The 21620-nt window shown below is 40.2% G+C and overlaps 1 protein-coding gene across 4 annotated transcripts in view; it reads right to left on the bottom strand.

Moving 5' to 3' along the window:
* Positions 1 to 3366: 3366 nt before the first annotated feature.
* gtf3c2 (general transcription factor IIIC, polypeptide 2, beta) overlaps positions 3367 to 21620 on the bottom strand; it is a 29906-nt gene continuing 11652 nt past the window's right edge. For 3 of the 4 annotated variants that reach the window (XM_030046958.1, XM_030046956.1, XM_030046957.1), the window contains exons 11-21: positions 21399 to 21510; positions 20359 to 20476; positions 14427 to 14458; positions 13244 to 13373; positions 12846 to 12990; positions 10193 to 10354; positions 8539 to 8626; positions 8018 to 8146; positions 7546 to 7824; positions 6075 to 6182; positions 3367 to 5133 (exon numbers count right to left, since the gene is read on the bottom strand). In XM_030046958.1, the coding sequence (XP_029902818.1) occupies positions 4963 to 5133; positions 6075 to 6182; positions 7546 to 7824; positions 8018 to 8146; positions 8539 to 8626; positions 10193 to 10354; positions 12846 to 12990; positions 13244 to 13373; positions 14427 to 14458; positions 20359 to 20476; positions 21399 to 21510 (1474 nt within the window). In that variant the 3' untranslated portion in view covers positions 3367 to 4962. The remainder of the gene's footprint in view (positions 5134 to 6074; positions 6183 to 7545; positions 7825 to 8017; positions 8147 to 8538; positions 8627 to 10192; positions 10355 to 12845; positions 12991 to 13243; positions 13374 to 14426; positions 14459 to 20358; positions 20477 to 21398; positions 21511 to 21620) is intronic. The other variant, XR_003927934.1, reaches the window with a different exon arrangement.

A 21620-nucleotide genomic window follows, 5' to 3' on the forward strand; every position in this document is an offset into this window, starting at 1 on the left:
AAAACACACCACCAGACAACAACAAGGATGAATGTCAAGGAAGTAGCCTATCTCATCTGCTGGGATTGTTAAACCTGGTGTTTCTCTGTGCTCTGGCGCTGAGAATTAGAGATGCAGCAGCAGTTCATTGTAATAGCTCACCATGGGTCTCTATTTCCTTGTAGTACATGGGTATTGACTCCAGAGCTCTGAAAGCCAATTACAGTGCTGTTGATTTGGTCCTTAGTCTAGCGAGAGGCGTTTTGCCAAACAGTCGGTAGCATATTGTTATGGATGGTCTGCACAGCTGAATGGGAGTGGATTAGTGTCAGATTGAGGAAGCATCCAGCCAGCTCCGACAACCCTCTCAGCTGAGGGAAGATTCAGATCTGAGGGTGAAAATCATTTAGTCGCTCGGAGTCGGATGATTAGCTCCAGCTCTGCATTGTCATCCATCTATCTCTCAGTCCTCCAGCAGCTCCACTATTATCCACTCATCTATACATCCCTCTGTATCCCTCAGCTCTCTATTTACATCTTCATGTCTGCTTATGTGTGTGTCTATGTGGCCCCTCTGGAGGCCTGAATGATGAGTAAGGAAGAGTGAATGGTAATATATCATCATAAAGTTTGAACAATATGGATATCTGACGGACGTATACAGTGCATCCCCCATGGTTTTACTCTTGTCTGGGCGGTAAAACCTCAGAAATACCATTTACACCATGATATACCACTACTACTGATAAGAAAAATAATAATGTGGCATTATAGTCAGCTCAGATTGTGCATACTGTAGCTCAGTTTGTTGCAAAGGAGCAGCGCCCTCTTTCTGTTTTGTAATCCAGCAGATTTGCCCCCCAAATCCCACCTGACACCAAAAATAAAATGCACAGTAGAGGTCATTACAGGCTGCTGATCCTCTCAACGCTGACCTTATTTGTTATGGTAATTAAACTCATGTTAGAAAATGATACATGTAGCATCTTTAAAGGGATAGTTCACCCATTTTTAACATTTTTAGAGTATTTTCACTTCCTCCCCAGCTGTTCTGTAGGACAGTAGTGGTGCTATCTTCCTCTCATTGTTACTGAGTGCTGGATACTGGCTGGATGCTCCAAATGCTAACTGTTAGTATCCAGCACTCAGTAACAATGAGAGGAAGACAGCACCACTGCTGTCCTACAGAACAGCTAGGAGGGAAGTGAATTAATATCAAATTTTCCAAAATGGATGGACTGTACCTTTAAGAAACATACCATGAAATACAAGCAATGTATGCAAAACTACAGTGACTCAGATCTCCTCCACTCCACCTTGCACATAAATGACTGTCTGGCCAAAAAAGGCGAGCAGTCAGTGGACATGCCTCTAGCGTTTTCCTGGTGCTGTGAAGTGTTGATGTTGCTCGCTGCTCTCCAGATCCACTGAGGAAAAGAAGGGACAGTTGTACATTGTCAAAGCCCAGTGGACACCCACTCTGAACCAAACATTTGCATGGTTGTTAGCTGTTATTCAGATTATGAACAGTAAGGAGATCCTTGTTTAACTGCCAATCAAAAGGTGTTGATATAACATGCCGAAGATTAATCACTGAAACAAACAAAAAAAATGTAATGAAAAATTTTATATTTTCACCTTTTTAGTGAGATATATCGAAATGTAAATATCTAAATGCAGTTATTTTTTCCTTTTGAAATAATCATGAAAAGTGAACAAATATGGACCCAACAGCTTTGATTACAAAGTTCAAACAAAGTGAATGTAATAATGACCGATGCATTTATTGTGCTATTTTTGATATACATGCACACTGGGGTTGCCCTCCTACAGCAGGCTACAATGTTCAACTGAAGCCAAGTATTCCAGTTCATTCCTGAAAAAATGCTGTTTCTGTTTGCTCACTATGGAAGTGTAACGTTTGAGAATGCTGTGTATTGTACTGTTGCTGTCTGTGACAATTATACAATGTGTGACTACTGTAAATATGTCAGATATCATTTATTTTGTGTGTATGATTTTCTGTATACTTGTGTAAATACATCATTTGTTTTATCAGTCTCTACAAAGTCCTGTTTGTCTAAATGTTTGGTGATCTTGTATATGAAGCCACTTGTCACGTGTGATGTTTGATAGTTCATTTTTATGTGAGTTTTTGTAAAGAGAAATAAATGAATGCTGACCATGGAACGAAGCTGGATTATTTCCAAGAATATACACCAGCGGTTTGCAGTCGGGTCCTCAGCAAAATGAGGAATATTCAGTGTAATTTACTAAAAACTGTTAGTGTAGAAAATGTGTGAGGGATTCTATATAATCATCATGTTGCTATTTCCAATCAGCTTAACTGCTTGAAACCTGCAAATTAGTGAAAAATTACTTGGCACATTAGTAAAAATGAAAATGAAAAAAGGCTTTTCATGTTTCTACAGTAGAAAAAAAATCCTATTGTTTGTTTGTGTTTGATGAAATCCCCCACTGAGCAAACATTAATGGCCTTAGTGATGACATCCTCAGGCGCTGTGGCTCAGTCTCAGTCCAAGGAACTGGCTGATAGGTAAAGACGCCAGGGTATCGGATGAAAACTCGAGGCTAATTTTTCATTTTTGTACATCCACATGCCCAGGGAGTTTTTCCTCAAGTTTTCACATGAAACTGTTTTCAAAGCTATTTAATAGAGATGCAAAACTCTGTAGATCCTTGTAATTCCCCGTTAAAGAAAGAAAATTTCATAGAAGTAGAATGAAACCACTTATGGGAAGCAGATTAGGTTAGATAGGTTATTTCTAGATGGATCACAAACATAATGTTCAAAATGTTCCATTGTGCCAAACGTTGGCAGCTTGGCACAAAAACAGAGCATGCTAGGGGCCTACCTGAGGTTTGAAGATAAAACTTCAAAGGTCAAATAAAAATAGTTATATTTCAGTAGATAGGAAGTAAGGTCTTGTGTGGTGTGTATATACACTCAGTGGCCCCATTACCAGCTCCACCTGCACAATCTAATCCAATCCAACACATCTGTTGTCCCATAAAGTTTCCTTTTCTGCTGCCTATAATGCTCAACTTTTCTTTTTGTCACAGTAATAGAGGTGTTCATTCACTTCTATGTTTGGCATTGAGCTCATAGTTAGTGCTGCTGTTGGACTGGACTGCATTTTATTGAGAGCTGTTTCCAATATTTTGTCCCCCCTCATGTGTGTAAATGGGGAGGACAAAAAATTAGAAACACCTCAATGTAATGTAGTCCAGTACAAGACCTCTGCAAACTACAACCTCGATAATAAACACAGAATTAAATTGACACATTCTCCACAACGTCAACAGAAACTGAACATTATAAACTTTGTTAAAAGGTAGTAAGATAGAGACTGATGACCTCACAAGCACCCTGAAATATTATTTATTGAAACATTTGTGTTATGAAAACAATTTGAGAATTTTTAATATTTTAGTAACAGCAAATCTGAGCAAAAAAAAAAAAAAAAAATACAAAGGGAAGCAGGTGTATTTTATGATTCCAACATGTCACTGGGTTTTGTTAACACCTACGAGAGCTACGCAATAAAATCAAAACGGTCAAAGCCAGAAATACTGATTACTGCATTTCCCAAACCTCTAAACAAAGGACTGTTGTCCAATTAAGACTATTTTAACGTGTTAGCTTGCCTCAGTGGTTACATTTTGTTTTACTGCTTTCTAGGCACTGAAAAAATTATAAAGCCATGAAAAACTAAGAAACCTTTTGTTGTAAAATATTGTGCACACCTACCGCTCAAATAATTTAGAATCAGATATAAAATATAGATAAATGGAAAAGCAAAATAAGAGCTCTTAAAATTCTTCACATTAGAATAAACTTACAAGCAGAATTACAGTAAAAAAAATTTCAAGTATTCACCCTCAGTTCTAGCCTGAGTATTTTTAAACAAGATAAAAGTGAAAAAAATAATGATAATTAAACTAATTTTACATATATAGCAGCAAGAAGAGCTAGAGGTATAAAACCACAAAGGAACTGAGGGCTATAAAAACATAAGTGGTGTGTCAACAGACTCCATATGCACACATCTGACACAAAAAGTCATGTCGACATCGAGATCCATTTTTTTTTTGTTAAAATCACTGATACAGCATTTTGTCTGGAGTGTAACATGAGAAAGACTCCAGGGGTGACATTTAGAAAAATTCTCACATCTCACAACTCAGTCCTTCATTGCTTATATCCTGTGGCCGGTGAGGTTGCTGGTACAAATCCCCGCGCTGACTGAGAAAATTTGCGAGGGAAAAAAAAAAAGGGAATGTGAAGTTGAATTCACCAAGCAGGATATGTCACCTGTCCTATTTGTTATTACCCTTAACGGAACAGTTTTTCAGTCTTTGAACACAGCATTACACTCATTACACTCAAGCAACTAGCAGTGAGATGCCCTTCAGCAAGGCACTTGAACCCAAACTCCTCCAGAGCTGCTAAGTCACCCACAGTGCTTACACTGGGCAGCTCTCAGGGTTGAAAAATTAAAAACTGCCACCATTAACACGGTTGATTGTCATTTGCCAGTGCGAGCTGACAGATGGAGGACGTCAAGGAGACACTTTACAAGGCAGTCAGGTTCCGGGTGGCTGCTGTCAGTACGCTCAGCCTCAAAGACGCTGAGGTTACAGCAGGAAACTCTATCTAAAGCTGCCCGTTAGTCTGATCTCCTCCTAATGGAAGCTTAATGGCCTCGGCACTGAAACTGGACATCCAGAGGCATTGATGTATTGGTAATTTGGAGCTAATTTTGCAGAAATGTCATGCCCTCAGAAAACCCTCACTGTAACAAGAAGAATACACACATGAGAAACTGGGCCATCAGTCTTCACACAGTTTTTTGCAGTTCCTGTAAGTGTTCTTCTTGTCCGACAGCAGCGACCAGCCCGATCCACAGCTGTAGTGTGACGATTTGGAGCCATCAGTCGTGTGGTGGTGTTGAAGTCGTGCTATAGCTGGTCCTCTGGTGAATAAAGTGCGTTGAACTGGGCCTGATTCTTGCTGACCATCATCTGGATGTTGGAGGTGTTCATGCCCTGCAGACAGTGGACTCTGACGAGCCCCGCCTGGCCTGCAGACACCAGCCAGGTGTGGCAGCTCATGTTGGGGTTGAAACGCACCTGAGGAGGGAGGACACGATGGTGACTGGTTGAAAAAAAAAAAAGTCTCTTGTCTGACTGTGTGTTCGCAATGAGAAGAAACTGGTGGACATGTTACCAGAAGTCTGTTCATTTCCTAAAGAGTTAAGAGACTGGCTAAGAGACTCTCAATAAAGTTAGATGCTCTTTCAGGGGATCTGCCTTCTAGAGAAGAATCCCATTCTGTGGGAAACACAAACGATTTTAATGACGTTTAAAAGCCAGATTGATGGCGCTGGATTGAGGTCAAAATTTGTGAAAAGCTGCTTCAGATGCCTGTCACAAGCATTTAACCTTACTGCCCCCCCTTTCCCTGAAGCCCCTCCATCCTGCTCTGCTCTTTATTGCTACAGATTGCCTTTTTTCTTCTCTTCCAAGTCAGTCTCTCCTTCCTTTTCTTTCTAAACCATCCATCCCCTTCACATAAAAACAGCTGATGGCATTCTGTATGTTTTTGGGGGGGTTTTAATACTGTGCCATGAACTTCCCGTCGATCATGCCATCCCAGAGGGCTCTGTAGTTGCTTTTTGCTCTGTCTTTCTTTGTCCCTGTGCCCCTTAAAATTAAACACATCAAATCCTCAAATGGCTGCTTTCCATCTCCCCTCCCCTCCCACAACCCAGGGTGACATTTTTCTCATTTTACACATCATTACATTCAGTCTGTCTTTATGGCTGCCTATCATGGAAAAAGCAAGAGGAGGAAGAGTCTCACCTTTCCTCTTTTTCTCTCTCTCTCTCTCTCTGTCTGTCTCTCTCTCACCTCTAGTCCTCCTTTCTTTTGATTTTTTTTTTTTTTTTTACAGTGTGGATCTTCCTCTTTCACACACCATTTTCTCCCCTGCTGTGTTGGCGTTGTGCTGCAGCAGGAGTGTGATGACGCCTGCATGGTGTGTGTGTCTGCTCCCAGCGGGGTGTACAAACCTTATGCAGTGCACCCACGGGCAGCACGTCCATGCTGACCCGAGACTTCACCTCAGTGGCTTTCATGCGTTCCCATGGCGCCCGCCTTTGGGAATTTTTGAAGTGCCGCTGGAAATTGGAAGACGCAGCATAAACACATGAATTTAAAAACACAACGTGATACTTCACTGGTTATCAATGGGAAGCCCTCAACCTGAAAATATTAAGATGAAACATTTTGGTCAGATTCCAGACAGTTACGTTTAAATATCTTTCACAGTGGAGCTTCCTGCTTTGTGCTGACTGTGAAACACAATGAGGCACAATAATAGTTTGATCTTGATTATTTTGTTTTCATAATTGTTGGACACCAAAATCATGATTGAAAATAAAATTCAATTAATAGCTCAGCCCTAATTAATACTTATTGCTTGGTGAATTTGAGCTCAGTCTGTGCAGAGGGGAGTTGGCCAGCTGGGTAATAGTCACGCTTGGTGGCCTGTGACTTGTACAAAGACACTGGGCTACCGTGTGTGTGTGTGTGTGTGTGTGTTGTATAAAGAGCAATGACAGGGTCAGTGAACTAGAAAGCAGAGTAACAGATGGAACTGGGAAAGAAGGGGGGGGAGAGAGAGAGAGAGAGAGAGAGAAAGAGAGTCAGAATTAGACAGGAGAGCTGCTCTTTAAGCTAATGATGGGTGCAACACTCAATCATGTCCTTAGCTGGAGAGCTGAGCCGCCATCATGACGCCTGTCAGACTGCTGAGCCAGCATCAGGGCAGCTGTGTTTCCATGCAGCTGGGCTTCCACTTCAGACTAATTCATGCAAATCATAATTTGAAGTTTTACACAAAAAAGTGCACAGTACATTTGTGCACTATAACAGTAACTTGAGGGTGTCTGTCATCTGGGTCAACAGACCTATGTCTTTGCCCACAAGGTACATTATTATTGCGTTTTCAGTTTCAGACTGCCTCAAACATGGATTATGCATCACTCTAATCCAATTATATAAATTACTATTAAAGATATCAACTAAAACTGTGTGAAAAAACTTTCTGTCAGGACAGGGCCGATCACTGCACCATCTGCTGTCTTTAAGGAGACTGTATGATTGCCTGTGAGAATAACACACACCAGCAACAAAAGGCAGTTTTGAACTTGGACCAAACACATTTTTGGGACTCTGAAAATGCTAACAGGTAAAGAAAGAGAGTTGATGCTGTTAGTTCTCGGTAACTACGAGTAAATATTTTCTAAATACCACCACAATCACCACTGGTGGCGCCTCTAATGATAAAGCACTAGAGACCGACAGACACCATAGCAAAGTGGCAGGTCTTTCCAAGCCCCCGTCCCACACCAGCCAGTCTGAGACAGAAGGCTAGGCATAATCTGCAAACATACGTTATTGTATGATCTTTAGTTCGCACATTAGATCATATGTATTGTCATGTCATCTCTCAGCATCTTCACTACAGTGTCTACGTACCATATCGCTGTCAGTGTAGTGAAGGTAGTACTTCTTCACAGCCTCTCTGTATGTCTGGGGTGATGGAGGGAGGCTTCCACTCTCTCCTGCTCCTTCTCCCTCTCCTTCTTTCCCATTACCGCTCTCTTTGTCCCCTTCAGCTCCAGCATCCACCCCTTCTGGATCTTTTCCTTTCTTCTTTTCCACCACATCTCCCTCCTGCTCTAAGCCCTCCATCTCTTGGTTTCCTGCTTTGGCAGTATTTGCATCATAAGGCACCATGTCTGTGAAGAAGACCGGCTGAGGACACAGGAGGGAGAAAACAGGAAGGTGTAAGGGGAGTGTTGGCCCACATTCACATACTATCAGCAAATATTTGCCCCAGAAAATGTAACTTCTGTGGGATCTTCTTTTCTTTAACTTTTAAATGAAAGTTCACTGAAAAGCACTGAACTTAAAGGGAAAACTTCTTGAAGAGAACCCAGAGACTTACAAAGCGTCTTTCTATCGGCCGCTTGTTGAACTGGGGAGCAACGTTCATCATCGGCAACAGCGCAAAGATCACCTCACCGAGGGTGTCTGATGTCAACAACGCGTTCATCCAATCAGTGAAAGATATGGACTGCAATGACAAAAAAAAAAACAACAACAAAAACCAAATAATCAGCACTAAGATATTAACTAGGACAGAGCACTCTTTGCCTGAATGCCCTCTCCAGAATTTCACATGACTCACTTTTGTTGTCTTTATCATTAATTACAATATCACACAGAGTATGATTGTACAAGAAATCCAATGACCTTCTATGTATTAAATGACTGGGAAGTATTCAAAATGTCATCATGGTTAATAAGCAGAATATGCTTGATTCTTTTATTTATGGTGTTCTTGTTTGTTTGTTTGTTTGTTTCTGTACCATAATTTTTTTCTGCAGCAATCATCTAGTTTTCCCATAAGAATCTTTAAAGTTCATACTGAAATGGCCAAGCCAGCAAAGGTGGAGTAGCACTCACCCACATAGTGCCGCTCCTGGGAACCAGAAAGATCGAGCGCTGGTTATGGTAGCCCAGGTCAAAGTAATGGACTCCATTCAAACCACACCTAAACAGATAGATAAGCATCAGATAGAATTAAATATGACAGGAAGGAAGGACAGAAAAAAGAAAGAAAAAAAAAAACAGGAAATAAAAGAAACACTCCTACTATGCCCTAATGTCAAATTCCACGACTTTCTCAAAACTTTCAATAATTAAGTTGGGACCTAAGGATCCGATCTGCGATGCCTGAGTGTCGATTCAATATGTAGTGTCCTGCAAATCTGTAATAACTGTGATCTGATTTCATGATATCCGACCCAGACCCTTTGCTGCATGTTATCCCCGCTCTCTGTCTCTCTCCACTGTGACGGTCTAATGAAGAACAAATGACCAAAAAGTAATCTTTAAAGTGTGGAGGTGCCGCATGATTTTTTCTTTTAGTCTTTAGTAAGTAAATGTTTGTTTGAACAGGTCACACCACCTGCTGCATTTTAAACAACATTTTGCCACTATGAATAAAATCAAAAATATTTTTAAAATTAGGGTGATTTCAATTCAGGGGCAACGTGGCAATAAAAAAAAAGTAAAAAAAAAAAAAAGAAAGAAAAAGAAAAAAAAAGCCATTTGTAGCTGAAGCAATTATTTTTCCCATCTCTATTGGAACATCTCTTCTTTGAACTACTCAAGCTGTGGAGGACCTAAGAGTGCACAGAGGACTGTAGAAAGACAGGCAGTGTGCAATGTATGGAGGAGCCACTTCATTTAATGCCTTAGAAGCAATGATGGAAATTTTAAAGTGAATTCTAAAAGAGCCAGTTTAGTCCATGTAGAATGGGAGTTATACATTGTCTCAGTTTAGTTTTGTTCATAACCCTAGAAGCAGCATGTGATGTAGTCTGTAATTTAGCAATTGCTGCATTTGGAAGGCCAGTAAAGAGAGCGACACTAGAGTCAGGGCGGCTAGATATGAAAGCATGGACAAGCTTCTCAGCACAACAACAAGAAAACACTTTAGCAAAGCTGTGCAAATGAAAGAAGGATGTTTTTTATATTAAAGAACAAAGTAAAAAAAAAAATCAAAAATCAAATCAGGATCTAAAATAACACCCAAGCTTCTCACTTAAGGTCTGGTCAGTGAAAATAAAGTACCCATGTTGGAATAAATTAAATCCCTCTTGAGGTTGGTGCCAGTGATGAGAACTTTAGTTTTGTCCTTGTTCAGTTGTAAGAAATGATTGGCCATGCATGTATAACAGCTCAAAGGCAACTGATTACTTGAGAGCAGTGACAATTTTGTCAACAAATTTTTCCAATAAAAATAGTTGATGACCCTTTTTATCATGATGACGATCAAACAATGTCATTAATGAGTTTCTCTGAGACAGAGACTCAGTTTCATTCATGGGGAATCCCAAGGAAAACCAACATCTTAACGCAAGCAAAGAAACTGGACAGAACAATAAACCAAGGGAGCTCAGAAAATGCAACAGTATTTTTAGAATAACGTCCTGTCATTTGACTAAACTGACTAAAATGACTGTGACAAATTATTTTAAGTGCCTCTGACTAAAATCATTTCAGAACTGACCCAGAAAGGCTAACCCAGATGACAAGACAAGCCCCTTCTTACGTTGCGAAGGCAGCCTCCTGGGACAGAAGGATGCCAGATGAACTTAAAGGCCAATAGACCTCAGTGGTCAGGTAGCGTTTCTGAGCAGTGAGCGGCGAATAGGCCCTTCTGAGATCCCACGTCTTCACCATGCGGTCATCTCCTGCTGTCACCAACAGATGTCTGAGAAAGACAGAAATAGGTATTAGGAAGAAGTTATACAAATGAGACAAAGTTTAAGTATTGTAGCCATGTATGATATAAGTCAAATTTTCCATACAACTGGTGGGACACACAAGATTTCCTTATAGTTGAAAATCAAGTATGACATACTGTGGTGGACCAGAGAGCAAATTTGTAGAGCAAAGACAGACGGCTATATGATTAAATTTCGAGTCCTTTTCAATTTCACATCATTCTGACTTATGGTGTAGGACATTTAAAAGGTTAGAATGCTTTACTTGTGAGCTGCAAGTGCAGCACCTCCCTTGGGCCATTCAGTACAACAGGAGCTCAGGGGTAATGAAATGCCAAAAGTGAGCTGCATCCTTCGCCCAAGCTTGATCAAAATCCCATCACCGGTGTCTGGCATATTGAATGTGCCAAACAAACAAACGAACAAACCAACAGACAGCAATCCATGTTCTTCCTGATTTCATTTAGAAAAAAAAGGGAAGATAGATGTGGAAGGTGAGGAGGAGAAAAGATGACAAACTGTCCAGGTAGGAAAAAAGAAAAAAGATCAGGGAGGAAAAAACAAATCAAGAGATAAAGGAGAGGAACAAAGCAAAGGCACACTCTCAATCTATTTCTTCATGGTTCTGTAATTAAAAGGCAGTGATCTGGACAAGATAGATGTCGTCTAGTCTCTCTCTCTGCTGCCAAGGCAGCTTCTCTGGTGAATAAACCTGTTACACACACACACACACACACACACACACACACACACACACACACACACACACACACACACACACACACACACACACACACACACACACACACACACACACACACACACACACACACACACACACACACACACACACACCTCTCTTTCACCTCTATGTCTACAGCCCTCATGTTTTCCATATCTCTTGCTTTCTCTCAATCCCCATTTCCCCAAAATACTACATGTTCCTATTTCTCTTTTGATTATATTAAAGTGGCAGTATTCTTCAGTATTCTTTCTCAAGTACAATCCTCATGGTGTCACACTGCACCTCAGTGCAGGTTTATCATGAAGCCAAACTGCCAAATATGCTCAATGTGGAAATTTTTGGGTTTGATCAACCTTTTGAAGGCAAACATCAATATCAATGAATTGAAGTTGCATCAAAAGTTGCAATATTCAATATTATTAAATTTGGCTAGTCTGATGTCAAAAAATGTTATTTTATTCTATTTTACATTTTGTGACCATGCTGCTGAAACTGAGGCAGTGTAAGCAGTGTGAACCAAAGAGCAAACTGCATGAGAAAAAGCACATGGTTGCTCCTCCTCTGCATCTAGCATTTAATGAGTTCAGTCTGGACCTGCAGAGCTGCCACCGAGATGAACGATGCTGCAGTGATCTTAATGGCAATGTTAATTAGCTAGGGAAATGACTATACAGTATATCGGCCACAGGTCTGAGATATGAATACAAATCTGTCTTTAGACAAAAACCCATAGATAAACCCTAGAATTACCCAAGAACAGGGTAATAGCCTATGTACTGTAATGATATTCAATACACATCGGACCATTTTCACACCTAGAACTAACAAAATTTTACATGAATATAGTGTTACCCCACTGTTTCATTCTTGTTAGGGTGGAAAAGCCTCTGAAACAGCATTTAAGACAACATAAAAGACTTATTTTTTATACAGTTCAAACGAGGTGGACCAATATCACCCCCTAATTTTCTGCCTCCTCTAAACGTGTATCAGTGGAGCAGAGAAAGGCGATTAGATAGAGGGAAGCCACGATCAGTGTATGAGTTTGTACATGAGTCTGTACAATTGTTAAACAACACACTGGGCTTTGGCCTTTTATTAAAAATCCAATATTGGCCAGTCAATGCAGCTGATCTCGGCACAATCTCCACTTGCATTAGGGGTGCATCTACATGCAGTATGTTTGGAGCAGGTCACTGGAACTGTACTCCTTCAGTTTGGTTCTTCTTGTCCTCTTCCCATTAGAGAGCAGAGCAGTTTGCCAGGAGTAAGAACATATCCAAACCAACGGCCTGCTCTGCATTACTATAGCCATGGGAAGAGGAGGCTGCAAATTTGACCTTTGTGCTGTAACACACTCAAACAATGACTGATCAGCAAGATCTCAGTATAGATTTCTGCACTAACAATTAAAAGTCCTGCTTTGGATTGGATTTGAATACTTGACATGCTTGCATCGTGCTTTTTTCACTGTATGTGAACACATCCCTGACCTGAAGTGGATGAGGAAGAAATTCAATGCGCTTGAAGAGAGGAAAAAGAGCAAATGGAAAATCCTATAAGTCACACTATGTGAGACAGCTATCAGGGTTTGATGGTTTAAAGTGTTCCTGCATTTCGACCCATCTGAGGATGTCAAGATGCTACAACTGGAGTTTTGTAGTAATCATACATGTGACATGAATACAGCATTAACACTCGTGTCACAAGACCAGAGTGAAGGAGGTGGCTACCTGGAAGCGGCACAGAAGGCCATGGCTCGCACGGCATTGTCATGGGCCAGGAAACATTTATAGGGCAGCAGGGTCATTGAGCGGTCTGGCTCTCGCACACGCAACAGCAAAGACTTAGTGGACAAATCCCACAGACCAACTATGCCTACAGAGAGAGAGAGATAACAGAGAGGGTATGAACACACAGAAGGGTATGTAAATTATACTTCAGTGGGCAATGGACAGTAGTATAAAGGTACAGCTACAGCAAATGAAGAAGTGTACTTCGAGCAACTAATAAAAGAAAAAGTCAAAGATCAGAAAAAAACTTAAGCAAACACTTGTAACATAAAACTCATCTATTTGTTCATTCAAACAATGAACCAAACAATGAAACAACCAACAAAATCAGTTCATACCGTCATAGAATCCAATAGCCATTACATTGTGCGGTTTCTCAGGCAACCAGTCCATAGACATGATTTGTCCACTCCTTTCATGGTGCGGGGCTTTGAAGGAACCCAGTTTCAGCGTAATCACTCCTTCAGCCTGGGGGAAAAAAGCAAGAATGAGGAACAAACTAATTTCACTACTACTACCACCAATTTCACAACCACAGTGGAAAGACCTATATGTAGCTCTTTCCACCATACTCCAATGTAAAGTTGTAACGTGGGTGCAGTGGAAACCTCAAGGGAAGAGAAGTGGACTTGTATTGTCAGACTATCAGTCTGAATTCCTGACTGAGAAACTTGAGTGGTGACAGAAAAACAAACAAAACAAAACAATAATGCCTTCCCCTTCATCATAAACTCCTGTCATTAAAGCTACACTATGCCATTTCTCATGTTGGTGGCCCCAAAGGATATCAAAGGATGCCCAAGAGATAAGCTTCAACTTAGTATAATTTTTATTAGCATGCCCCTTCCATGTCTGAATGAACTTATCTATGGCCCCAGAGAGCAAACTATCAGCTCCATCATCATGTACCAGCTCTGTTTCCAGTGGAGGGGAAGTTCAACCAAGGGACGTTTCCTACTGTATTATTTTATATACAGTACACTGGAATTCTGCATTATAAACCATCCTCAGCTAGTTTTTAACAATCTGCTGGCTTGTAACTTTTTCATAATCTCATGTAAATATCTCATGTAAAGCACATATAAAATATACAGACCATGTTGTTCCATACATTTTCAATTTATGTCTGTTTAGTTTCTAACTATTATCATTGAACAACTGGTAAATTCATCCAAATCCACTGATTTCTCTAACAGAGCCCGTTGTTCCATTCCAGCAAAGGAGTTTATGATAAATACACAAGAAATTTAACATGTTAAATGAAAAAAACGTGTTTAAATATTTGATGCGGTGTGGTGCTACAAAGGTCAGTTCAGTAAGTCTACATGCACACATCAATATTACCGATATGTAACCAAGACAATAATATGAGTAAGACAGGACCCGTATAAGGTGAGAATCCTGCTAGAAAATTCAGTAACAAGGAAGACATGTCTATAAAGTAAGCATGTAGAAAATAAAATAAGAGAAATTAATGAAATTAGGATGAGAGTCAGACATAAAGAAATAATATGAGCCTACCTTGTATATGAGCGGCTGTTGGCTGCCTTCTCCTGTTGAAATAAACATGATTCAGATGTTAAGTCTCCACTAGTTATCTCCTTAAACCCTGATTTTTTAGTAACTTTCCACTTAATTAACTTCTGAACTAAAGAAACCAAATGTTTCCACAGAATTGGACAGTGTCACATTCACAGTGTGTATCTGCTTGTGGCAGCGCTTCATTAAAACTCCATCACACTTAGAGTGAAGTAGTGAAATATTCAAAGCCAAGATGCCATTGTTTTATGGCTGCAGGAAACCTTGGGATCTCAAGTAGTATATAAAATAAATTTCTGTGGTTTTGAGCAAAGCAGAATGAAGAAGTTATGAACGATGAGATAATTAGAACTAAGTGAAAACAAGTTGTGTACTCATTTAACATCCAGGTAACTAGAAAGTTCAATTTTGCTCTAAAACTGTGACTGGCTCCTGGACTCAACCATGGGAGTGAAGGGCACACAATACAATACAGTGAGAGCCAGGCTGTGATACACATCTACAACCAGCCACTACATAAAAAATACCTGCAATGCCAATCACAATACTGGAAGCAACTATTAATTCACTGTGCCAACATGGACAATTTGACAACTTAAAAAAAAAAATACAAAGAGAACAACAAAACAACAACAAAGAGTTTCCCATCTTTAGTTTTCTGACTGCAGTCCTTGATGCCCACCTCCAGTTACATTATTGTCTAGATCGAAACAGTATTAATAGCCATCTAAAGCTGTCCTCCCCCTGTCCCTTTCACTCTATCAACCCCGCTCCATTTCAGAGAAAAACTACCTTGTGCCTCTGAGCCTTAGAAACCCAAAATACAAGTAGTGATCTTAGTGAAACACCCTCATTAGTACTGGATGTACTGTGTACTATATACTGTATACCTTAAGTACTGCATTTGTGTCTCTATACAGCTCCCAATATAACAGTTAGCACATAGATGGACACAAAAAACAGGGTTATGCCAATATAAAAAACAGGTCCTGTTACCCATTTTTGGGGGGAAATTAAATGGCTCTGTTCTTGTTATTTTCTTATTTTATTAGAAAGTAGATTCGGCATGTAGCATCTACATGACCTTTTTGCATAGTAGCGTTATGCCAGGAAGACTCAACTTAATAGTACTTTCACAAACAATTGTAATTAAATGAAAAACATAGGTAATGGGTCTTTTTGGTTGACATAATCCACTTTGTTTGCATTTGGTTATGAGGTAAAAGTGTTATTTTGGGACCTGTTTTGCCATAGAAGTGAATGGAGAGATGCAAATATGATGATGGGGAGCACAGAGCAATCAATGAGGATATTTAACCACCATGTGGAACCAAAGTTTAATTTTTGCATCAACTTTAACCCTCATCTTACCCTGCGTGGATTTGAAACTTACAAGGTAATGCCTGAAAAGATCTCACTCTATTCCTCAGGGACTACTGTCATGACTGGCAAAAAGCTAAAAATCGGTTCTAGGAATAGGCAAAATGTGCAACTTTGTAGGTCTAAAACTCAGACCCACTCTCACAAGAATAGAGGTACACATAGACGCGTCCTGGCAGTCTAACCCAGCCTCCCTTTGACACCGCCCCCACCCAATCCCAAGCAAGTCCTTGGTGACTGACAGATCAGGGGGCCAGGACGTGTCAGCTACAAGGCTTAAAATTCATGGCTTCCAACACTAACAACTGGCTTGGTGATGCATCTTCTTTGTCATTTCAATTATAGATCCTTGTCTGATGGAAAACTGTGCTGTAAATTATATGCGTTCACCACACTGCCTAAGAATCAAACACCCCCCACCCTCCTCTTGATTCCGCTGCCTCCCTTTTTCATTTTCTCACTCATTCCTTTCTATAGATGGATGGACATAGGCCATTACAATTATCTGTCGCAAACAGTGCTTGCCTGGTAGATGGATACCGAGATAGGCACACACTCTGTAACCCTGTCCAAACCAACTCCACCTTCAAGCCTTTCAGCCAGTACCCAATCATACACAACAGATTTCCAAAGCATGACAATGTTAAGCAGCTGTTCTGCATTTAATTAGCAGTCGTGATCTCAGACTGAAAAAAAAAAAGCTGGATGCTATGGGGAAATTCAAAGGCACACACTCTGTAATTTTTCACTTGGTTAAATGTACCTTTACTGCCTCCATCTTTACTGCCTCCCCTGTCTGTTTAGGGCCCGTTCACAATAATTTTTGTCATCTGCCTTTGAAGAACATCCTTGCTGCGGGAAAGTATTTTTTCCTCTAGGGTCGCAGAGCAAAACTAAATGTGAAGGCAGATTCTGCCCATCTGTCTGCATTTGCTTTGGCTAAACCACTCTTAAAATCCAGCGGTGAGTAGCAAAAGATACTTTATACAGGAGCAGATTTAGACCAAATGTCCTTCAATTTCAAACAGGATCCAGGTCAATAACTGTCAAGACATGATAGATAGAACGCAGTTTGATTGATTACATAATAACTGCAACATTGATCAATACTACACTGGTTGTCTAAGAGAAGTTCATAACCTGAAATAATTATAGATTATTAATATTATTGCAATCCTGCAATTCAGAGGAGAGTTTTAGCGTCCCATGGCTTCAACACCATGAGGAGAATGGGCTATGAACCGATTCCAATAGGACATTGCAATTAGACTTTGATTTCACAATTATGTGAAGAGGCTAGAAATCAGGGTGATACATCTCTTCGCTTAAACTTGTAAGATGGGCTTTCACGGTCATGAAATGTTCACTGTAGATTAACGGTCACACAAATAACTGTGATTAATGATTTGTCAGTTGTTTTATGCCACAAGCACTGACTCCGCTGCACACAGATGTATTTTAAGTAGTAATGGCAAACACTTACTGAAGAATCTGAAGTGACCACAGATGTTTAAATGTACTCAACACTGAGGGGAATGGGGAATGGTTAACATGAGTGTCGTGCCAAGACGGGCATAGTTCTTTTGTAACCACTTCTTTCCACTGGAGAGACACTCCTGCTACTGCTGCCTTTACTGTAGATAAGGAGGTAAGGACAATTAATTCATGACCCATGACAGGCTATGATATATTGAATCGTGTGTGGATGCATGCAAGTGCCAGAGCGCCTAGGTATATATCTCGTAACATATACTTACTTGCATGAGTGAGCATCATCCCCATATTAGTGATGCCATATGGCCAAGAAGGAGGGTAAAAAACATTTCTTAAACCTAACTGATGGAAATGCTCCGGATTTGTGCTTTATTTGTTGCTGCATCTCGAACACTGACTTTAAACCTCCTTGAAGTGTGGATGGAAACATGATTGCAAAACCTGATGATTATGCAGCACATGACTGCAGTCAGCTCAAATAATTGCAATGAGTGTTCACACGTGTAACCTGTCAGAATGCCACACATCCATTCATCCATCTCCATTACATTTAAATCAACCATCAACAAACTGCATCAGATACTGCTTGTAAGTGTAAATGCCGTTGACTGTACTGGTCTGGATATACTGTGGCAGACTGTGGTTGTACTGGGCAGCTCTCACATCTGCATGTGGTGCAAGGCATCCATGATGGAGTGCCTACTGGGAAACTGGATTCAATGACCCATGGCCGCAAAATGAAATGGAAACCAGAGGTTGTGAAGAGATGGAGATTAAGAAAAAAATTAAATGTCAGAGCTCTTAGGTCAACACTGTAGCACTAGAAATTCTTTCTAACTGAGAAACCATGGAAAGTAATATGGCTAAATCCAATGGCAAAAACTATCAAACCATTAAACAACACAGGTACTGATGTTATCAAAATTCAGCTGTGAAATCTGTCATCTGGTTTAAGAACAATCACATTTACCCAAACAAAATAAACAGGCCTAAACAAGCATGATTCACAATACTTAAAGATATTTAAATAATGCATATTCAAAAAACATAATTTAAAATGTTTGAATTTTAAACAACTGAATTTTGAAGATGTTCTCAGACTAAAGACTTGACTTTTCACAACTCTAAAGAAATAACTTCCAAAGAGGGAACTGCCAGAGTACGTCTTATGTAAAATAGGCTTGGGAGACTAGGGGAGCAAATCGACTATTGGGATTGGCTGATTTTTTTTTTTGCATGACTCCTTTAAGGTATAGCTCAGTGAGTAGGTTGTATTGCGTGTGTAGTTGAGAGAGAGAGAGAGAGAGAGAGAGAGAGAGAGAGAGAGAGAGAGAGAGACCCAGAGATGGTGAGGCTGGTGACCGCAGAGTATGAAGTTCAACTGATATTGGATCAGATCGGTCCCAGTTCCAGTTTTAAGATGGCTTGTTGCATTCTCAAACTGGCATAATGCCTCATCAGATCTTGTCTGTCCTGCTGGGTAGATAAACACACACACACACACACACACACACACACACACATATGCGCACACTCACACACACAAAGCCAGGTTTCTGTGTATGATGGATGTGGCAGATAAACTTGCCATTAATCTCGTTCATATGGTCTTTTATCACAAGAACCCCAGAGGCCTGTGATGCTGTCATCTGAATAGACTGGACCACAGGCTCCACCATCCATAATGTCAGCATACACACTCACTACTGAGGAACACTGTCAGAGTGAGTGAGAGTGTCTGTGTGTGTGTGTGTGTGTGTGTGTGTGTGTGTGTGTGTGTGTGTGTGTGTAATGCTTGATTCCTTTTAAAAGGTTGGTTAACTACTGTCATTTTTAAAGATTCATGAGATGGTTTGATAAAGTGATAGTCCATGGGCACTAACAATGCTCACACACACACACACACACACACACACACACACACACACACACACACACACACACACACACACACACACACACACACACAGTGATGGTCCTGAGGCATAGAATAACGGATTTTGTCCTTTCATTAAAAGTTTTATCTGGTCCAGGCAGTGTCTCTCACCTCTGGCATGACTGATATGATGCATTTGGTGCTGCCTTAAAGTATCCCTTAACCACAATTATTTCCAGTGATGCATGTTCAAAATCACATTCCACAATAGGAAGTATTATAATCAATCATATTGTCGTCTTGGGTTTCAGATGAAATTTTTAGTGTTCCACAATGGTCTACTACATTCTATATTTCAGAGGCTTTAATGCTGTAATTAGAAAAAATGGTGCAAACACTGAATGTGTGGAATTGTTGGTGTTAAAAATAATCAAATATGAAGACATGGAAAGATATTTAAACTTGGGAGGAATCACAAAATGGCCTTAAAAAAACATATCTGTCAAAGCCTTGGTTGGTGGAGGGATCTAACAGATCAGTGGGGAAAATTAATGAAATTCTGCACAAACACACACATATAAAGACAGTTCTCTCCTCCATACAATCACACATGGAGAATTTAACCTCCACCCTTGCTGTTTTATTAGTCTCAGTGTGAATTAAGTGTATTGTAATGCATGTTTTGAAGATGCATTTCATTTGGTGAATGTGTTTAACTCCAGTGTAGTGCTTTATTTTTATGACCAAATAAAAAACACTTGGGTATTGCTTCATTGCAGCTAGAGGATAAAATTCCATGGTCTGAGCAAGCTACTGTAAAGTAGCAATCAAACACAGAAAGGCAACACTGCCCTCTACTGAAGAACAAATAAAACTACAAACTGCAGGGTGTGATTTCATATTTACTTGACTTCTTCTCATCTACCCAGCAGAGGCAGTTCAGTGAAAATACAAGCTGTAAAAAAAAATGGATAAACCAATGCATAGAGTCGTATTATTGAAAATAATATCAGGTTCAAGCTGCTTCAGAGGCTTTTCCGCCCATACAGTCCTGGTCAAATTTACTTCAGAGTCTGCAATTGACATATAGTCTCTAGTGTCTAAATCACCTGCCATTATAACTGACTCTCTAAAAGTGCATTAGATTTCTCCTCTCAGTCTTACCAGAGTCAGGGAGCTTCTTGTTGTTGAGCAGGGCATCAGGATGGGGCAGACTGTAGATGGTGACCACGCCTGTGGAGGTAGCTGCTGCCAGAAGACCCAGTCTAGGCATGAAAGGAGCCTGGCAGAGGTGGAAATATGGAGGTAAGACTGGGTCTAACTAAGTAACTGGATATAATGATTATTTTAATCTCTTTATGAGTAAAATCGGTGGGTATTACTTCATGACAATTCAGATCGTTTTGGGAAATTGAGACGTATGTTTAGACCAATAAATTAGTTTGCGGATATTGGCCATTTGATTATGTATAAAGTTCAACTCTTCTGTCATTAAAAGGACCATACAAGTGATTTTGAGTATTTGGCCTACTTACTACAATTTACCCCATTTTACATCGCAATAAACCATTCTGCAAATCATTCAGCGGTATGTAAGATTTCACAACATATGACCACCATTTTCCAGTGTGAACTGTTGGTTGAAGCAGCCACCTTATAATGTTCTGTGTGTGCAGCTAACAATGTCACCCCCACTCATAAACCTCAGAACTGATAACTGGCTGTGTAAAGCAAATGTTTCATCTGAGAATATTTTCCAGCAGGGAGATTGTTTCACTCACTCAATTCGCCCAATTTCAAGTCATCAAAACACAACAGTGCTGCTGCTTTTAGGAAAGCTAATGTGGACGACTTTACTATGGTGATGGAATACTGCTGTGAAGAAAGTCTGAAGTCTCTGAAAGTTTATTTTAATATCGTAGTGGAATGAATGGAAACTGATGGCTGGAGAAAAAAGATAAGAAACATGATATGGGAGTTCTAAAATGCAACTGCTTACTTTGAGTAAAGATCAGCAGAAATGTAGAGAATATACATTTTGTACATATTAGACTCAACATGCAGAATCACTGATATGGTCCTTTAGAATAGTCAATTTAAAAATATTGATCTTGGCACAATGTAACAGCAGCTACAGGCCAAAAATATTTGTAAAGGCTTTCAACAACCTATATCAGTACAAGTCTGCCTTGTGTGTGCCCTACCTTTCGGCTGCAGCTGGGAAGCTCCCACGCTCCTGCGGGGCACCACTTGAGGTGCCAAATGAAGCCTTTGTCCTGGGCCAAGCCATAGGCCAGGACTGGCTTGGATTCAGGGCTGCATTAGGAGAGGTGGATCAAAGTGACGAATGTAGTAAGAGAGGAAAGAATAACAGTAACAAAGGTTGCAATGCATTAAAATGCAGTTAGTAGCAGAACAGGGCAACA

The sequence above is a fragment of the Myripristis murdjan genome, chromosome 24 (genome assembly GCF_902150065.1).
Source record: "Myripristis murdjan chromosome 24, fMyrMur1.1, whole genome shotgun sequence".
NCBI lineage: Eukaryota > Metazoa > Chordata > Actinopteri > Holocentriformes > Holocentridae > Myripristis > Myripristis murdjan.